The 6172-nt window shown below is 40.0% G+C and overlaps 1 protein-coding gene across 2 annotated transcripts; it reads right to left on the bottom strand.

The window, feature by feature from the left end:
- Positions 1-4115: 4115 nt before the first annotated feature.
- Positions 4116-5848, bottom strand: LOC122067362 (nuclear transport factor 2B-like). Of its 2 annotated transcripts, XM_042631192.1 has the most exons (3): positions 5008-5848; positions 4509-4887; positions 4116-4421 (listed from the first exon to the last, which is right to left on the bottom strand). In XM_042631192.1, exons 1-3 carry the CDS (start codon positions 5094-5096, stop codon positions 4347-4349), a joined length of 543 nt encoding a protein of 180 aa, XP_042487126.1. In that variant the 5' UTR covers positions 5097-5848; the 3' UTR covers positions 4116-4346. The 2 variants fall into 2 exon arrangements, with proteins under 2 accessions (XP_042487126.1, XP_042487127.1); XM_042631193.1 differs by having other exon boundaries at positions 4509-5828.
- Between the last annotated feature and the right edge of the window lie 324 nt (positions 5849-6172).

The raw sequence follows: 6172 nt of genomic DNA, 5'->3' as shown, positions 1-6172 counted from the left end.
TTAAAAAGCTCATAGTTAGACTTTCAAATGAATCGATTGGTCTGCCTCATGGTGTCTATTGGTTATCTTGTCTCTTCTATAGGTGATAAGTTGTTGGCCTTAATTGGCCAAGTCATGCCTCCAATGCTGTTACTTTAAAGAAATTAGAGGGTTCAAAGCAAGTCTACACCCTGGATACATTAGCGTGGGATAGCATCATAGGATTTTGGTTCTATTGCGTTGGCCTTCAAGATCAGTGAAATGATTAATAGGGATAGTCGAGAGCATTCATATTTCATAGTTAGAGGTGAAATTCTTGGATTTATGAAATACGAACTACTGCGAAACATTACACTGTAGTAGGTCTGATAGTGGATTGCCTTGGTGGTGGACGTAACGCATGTGAATTGCAATTGGTTTGCTTGTGGTGGTGGGCTTTTATGCTAGTGCATTGAACCACTATTCATAGATACCTTCGACTCGAGTGGTGGGTTGTGCACCTAGTTTTTAATGCAAAGTTGTGTGTGATTACATAGTTTTCAGTGCGGAGATGTGTGTTTGATCAGTTGTTACTTTTGTGCTTAGCGGAGCTATCAAGATTTCGTTATCTTATTCCTCATTTTATGAAAGTAGGTTGGGTGATGATTATCTTGGTGGTGGATGTAATGCATGTAGGACGCATTGGCTTGACTGATCTATATATTATGTCAGGTAGGCAATCGGACCTTATTATTGTCAGTCATTATAAGTCTGTGGCTGATTTGTAGTTGTGCGTCAAGTTGACAGTCGACACTTATTATGATGAACCATAACCCATCAATCTTTTTACATGGATCCTTGCTCTGGTCCTTGCTCGGTATCCCCATGTAACTGATCCTATTAAATTGAGATAAGGTTTTGGTTGTTGTTTGTTAAAATTATATCAACCTTGTTTTTTGGTATAATATATCAACCTAAAAATTCCATAAAGTGTAAATAAATGGAAGTATTTTTATTTATTTATTTATTTTGATATGTGAATAAATGACAGTACATGATGGTGGTACATTAGGATTTTGCCCCTCCTTAGTACCCACCACGTAGGTCTTGCTCATATCTGCTTGAGCAAGCATCACGTGGCTAGGCAATGATCCAACAGTTTTTGGCGTCTTGTTTTCTAAGTTTCTATCAGTATCTTGTTCTCCATACCTTTCTCAAACCGTTGGATCATTATTTTGCCACGTGACATTTATTCGAGTAATTATGGGCTGATTTGAACGATAGGTACTAAGGATGGATTATTAGTCGTAGTTTTGAAACACAAAATCTACGATAAGGCTTTTGATTAACATTTGGATTTGAATTTTTTTTTTTTTTTTGGTAAGGACTTTTTGATACTGTTAAACAAGTCATAAAGAAGCGTGTGGCAGAGCAGATTCCACCCAAAAAAATAACCGTGGCAGAGAAGACTTAGAGTTGAGGCCATGTGACACATTTAAAGGTTTGTCTCGAGTGGTCCAAGAAGATGATGTTGATGATGGTTGATGCCTTTAGGTCATTAGCTTCCAAAATAGTCTCCTCTTGGGGATAGGAGAGCTCTGATTGAGTGCAACTGAGAGTACCAGAATATCTGTCCTTCCTTTCTCTGATCTTTTTAGGTGCATCATAGTTGACCCATGACACACTGGGGCTGTGAGTTTGGGGGTATGGAGTGTCGATCCTTTCTCCCTTGAAAAATATAAATCTTACCTGCTTATACCATATAGAGAAGCCCCTTATTAGCCTTTTGTCTCTCATTCCATTGTAGGATTTATATATGTTCGTTACATTACAACAACAACTATGGAAGACAAAAGAAGAAAGAGAGGCATGGACAAGATTATCGTACGAGAACCATTCTCGTATGGCTGGTCCATACAGATGGAATTCAGTAACGAGTTGATTGTTTGGTAGATTTCATTTATGCAGATCAATCCTATACAAGAATGGTTCTCGTAGGACTTGATCCGCTCTTGCTTATTCCTACCTAGTTCAATAGCATCTAGGGGTACAAATTTGGCCCAACGAGACCAAGTCTTCCCTGAGCCCGATAAGGCCTAATTGGGATTTTTAACCCTTATATTGACTATGGTTGAGGTATCTAGGCCTTTCGTTGAGCCCGGTCTTGTTTGACAATACATAATGGTAAAAGGTTTTGTGCACGGTTGCTCAGAAAACCATTGGATGGGGACAAAAGCCCAATGAAATACAAAAATCACCCCCTTATTCGATGAGGGGCTTTTGTCTCATGCATGAATCCCTTCCCCTTATAAAATTGTTATAATAATATCATATATAGTCAAGAACCGTACTAGCCCGACCTTTCCTAGCCCTCAAATGGCAGGCTAGGCTGGTTGGGTTGAGTCCATTATTTGGGCTGCAGTTTCCTACCCCAACCATGGGTTGGGCCTGGGCCTGATTCTGGTTAATCAAGTTAGACACCGTTTGATAACGTTCCATTTCTGCGTTTCTCTGTTCCTAGAAACGGAGAAACAGGATAAAAAGTGTTTGACAAAAGTGTTTCGTTTCACCTGTTTTTAGAAACAGAAACTGAAATTTATACCTATTTATGGTTCTAGAAACGCCATAGGCGAAACAAGTTGAACTTGTTTCTGCGTTTCTGAAAATGACTACAATGGACCTTTAATTACCCCTATCCGATAAAAACTCCCTCATTCACAGAAGAAGCATTGAATTTGGTCCGTGGGGTAGATCATCTGATCTTCAACTACCGTTGACGAAATCCAGAGCTCCGCAAAGATCGACCTCGATCCGCTTCATCTCTGGGGATTACCAGTTCAGAGAGAAAGTTATTGAAGAAGAGAAGAAGAGATGGAGATGATCCATCGGGTATTTCTCTTTCTCTTCATTTGATGATGAGGAAGACAAAGAAGATTATGATGGTGACGATGATGAACCAACAAAATACAAACCAGAGTCTTCGGTGTCGTTTCTCTCTTTACCAATGGAATCACGACCACAAGCTTGTGCTACTCTACCCAACGATGAGGAAGTTAATAGGTCCATGCCGATTTGTGGTTCAACTAAACAGGAACTGAAAACACCACCGTTGAACTAGAATGCTCGAGATAGGAGCAAATATGTTCACTCAGTACTAAACCCAGTTGAGAATCTGTCACAGTGGAAAGTTGTCAAGGTTTCCAAGATGGAGAAGAAACTAGGAGACAAACCCTTCTTCAGATTAGATCATCAAACAAACACCCGACGGAGACATATTGGGACTTAATAAACCCAGAGAGATTAGGGCTTTGCAGATTTGATCGATAAAGTTGTGGCGAGTGTCTTAGCCTCTGAAGTTGAGGAAGACATCGTGGTTGAAGTGAGGGGTGGAGGTGGAGGTACAGGAAGAAGATGCCATGGAACAAGGAGGAAGAAGAGATCGAGGATGGAGATCGGAAATGGTTCTGGAAGCTGAAGGGGTAGGTTTCCTATTTCTAGAACAGAGACAAAGAAACGTTTCCAGAAACAGAGTTTATCAAATACCTTAAATTCTGTTTTTGTTCTCAGAAACGGAAATAATGTTTCTGTCGTTTTTTGATACAGAAACAGCAGAAACGTTATCAAACGGGCCTTTAGATTGGGTTAGGTTGAGCTCGTTATGGCAGGGCCTAGGCTGAAATCTCCCACCCAACCTCAAGCTGGGCCTGAGCCTAGTCCTAGACTGAGCTAAGGGGACTTAGGATTGGGCTACAGTTTTAAAAAAATAAGACCCAACCCAGCCCCATTGCTTCTCTACCCGCATCCTCTCTAAAAGTTTTCTCAGAGCTATAATATCTATGAGAGGGTTCTTTGAGCACGGGGGCAATGGGACCGCATACAAAAGCATTAATAGGGACAGAGTTTTTGCCCTCCATGAGGAGCGGCACTCATTTGACCCCCTTTTCTGTCTGGGCACAAGCTGCCTTCGAGGCTTGTTTTTCCCAATCTACAATGAATTCTTTTCCATTTCTCATTTCTACTGCAAAAATACGTATATAACTTATATTGGTCTAACAACTGCACATTATTTCCAAGCTACTGGCAATGCATAATAGAACTCACCAGATTCTCAGGATACCCAAGCAAGCAATTGCAAATTAGTAGCTTACAATTACGGATGATGATGAACCAGAATACCCATTAAAGCTTCAAAGATGATGTGAAAAGAACGAAACCAGATACATCATATGAGTGATCCAATCTGAGTTTGGGTGATCAACAAAGCAGACCGATTGACATCTCTCCTCCACTTTCAAGTTTATTTCCACACATGAATGAAACTATTATGGAATTAAACAACCATTAATAGATTTTAATAGGATAAAATACATTGCGAATGATCTAAAATTTCAACCATAATTAAGACGGAATATGTCATTCTGCACAACGAAGCTCCCTTCTTGTGTTGGGACCAAATGAAACATCTGCAACAATCCAAAACAAAAACCCTTCCACCAATTAGTCTTCATAAAACACATACACAGAGAGAGAGAGAGAGAGAGAGAGCTAACCTGGCTGAACCTTAGGTGGTGTTCCTCTCCTTGCAATTGAAGGTTGCCACTAACAAAGACAATGATACCACCAGGTAAAGAAGATGGCTGAGAATCGATGGTGGAGATGGTGTGGAGGCAATGATCGAAGGGCAATTGGGTGAGCTTACGAGCAATCTCTTCCACACCTTGTATCTTCTGACCTTCAAAGGAGAGCATAGATGTGGGATGGTAGAGGGAAGGGAGATTGGCACGATTGGTGTCAAACAGCAGGTAGTAATGATCGACAAATGCCTTTCCCACCAATTCAACCTGTTCTTCCATTCTTCCTTTTCTTTTCTTTTCTTTTTTTCTTTTTCCTCCTGAAATGATTCTCCACTCTCTCTCTATCTCCTCCTCTCTTAAAACAGAGCACTTTCCCAAGACAAGTCAATATATATAGAAGAAAAAAAGAAAATATGCTGCAGAGTTCTCCAAGCAAGGGATCCAAAAAAAAGTAGGGGGTGTTTGGGGAATTTACATGGCAACTTTGAGTTTGCAAACATCGTCCTTGTCTGCAGTGGTCATTGAGGTGTAGTGAGTATCCAACGGTTCAGAGGGACAGGTCATACACCCCAGCCGTTGGATGTTGATTGCACCTTACCGCCCTGTAGACGATTTTGATACCCTTAAATGCCTCCTTATTAGTTCAATTGGCTAAACTGGCTGTTTTACACAACTAGTATAGCTTAGAATATAAAGCTATATAGATTACAAAGTTTGAGCAAAGAGATTAGAAAACTAAAACCTATGACGATGCGCAAGAAACGAATGAAAATCATAAATAAATAGTCATACAATGGAATGATTTATGTGGTTCAATAAGATAACCTACATCCACAGTGAAATGAGATATGCTTCATCATCAATGGAGAATTGGTGACTCTTAGATTGCAGAGAATAAACTCACTGAAATTAATAGCAATATTATATAGGTGCATTTTACTGAAATACTCATACAACCTTAAAAAAATTTCCTCAGAGACAACCACCCTACAAGTTTGTTGAGCCCTAGTAACAAAGATAGTAAACAAGGTCATTAGAATTAATCCACAATTCCATGCAACAAATACAAGACATCATACCCCCAATTGTGCATGGATGAAAATAAAATATGAAGCTTGACAAAATGGAACATTAGAGACTTGGAGAGGATAAAATAGTAAATAAACAAGCGATGAAGGGAAAGAATAGTTTCTGCTGAGTCTGTACGCAATGAATTCTGAAATGGGAAAGTGGAAAAGAGAAGAAAGAAGAAGGGAGGCACGTGGAGGGAATCGAATTGATTCGGATTTGACTGGTTTACAGTAGAGTAGAGATAGTTATTGGATATGGGAAAGCCGACCCACCCAAAAGGGCCCACCCACACAGACCACACAAGCTTAAGCTTCTAATCTTCTGTTCCTGAATTGCCAAACTTCGTCAAAGAACTTGATTTATATAGAGAAATTTTTGAGTTGGGTGATGTGCTCTAAGGGAAAAAGCATTGACAATAAACTGTGGCGTAATGAAAACGCTGCGTTGTTGCTTTGTGAGAGAGTGAGGGAGTGAGAGAGAGAGTGAGGAGAGTCAGACGAGATAGTGGCCGAAAGTGGATGGAATATTTGCCTTTTCCTTGTTCATGTGGCCTTTTATTTCTTCTTCTT

This window comes from Macadamia integrifolia, unplaced genomic scaffold, assembly GCF_013358625.1.
Source record: "Macadamia integrifolia cultivar HAES 741 unplaced genomic scaffold, SCU_Mint_v3 scaffold2872, whole genome shotgun sequence".
NCBI classification, from domain to species: domain Eukaryota; kingdom Viridiplantae; phylum Streptophyta; class Magnoliopsida; order Proteales; family Proteaceae; genus Macadamia; species Macadamia integrifolia.
The sequence above is the reverse complement of the archived record's forward strand: the minus strand, read 5'-3'. Positions and strand labels throughout refer to the sequence as shown.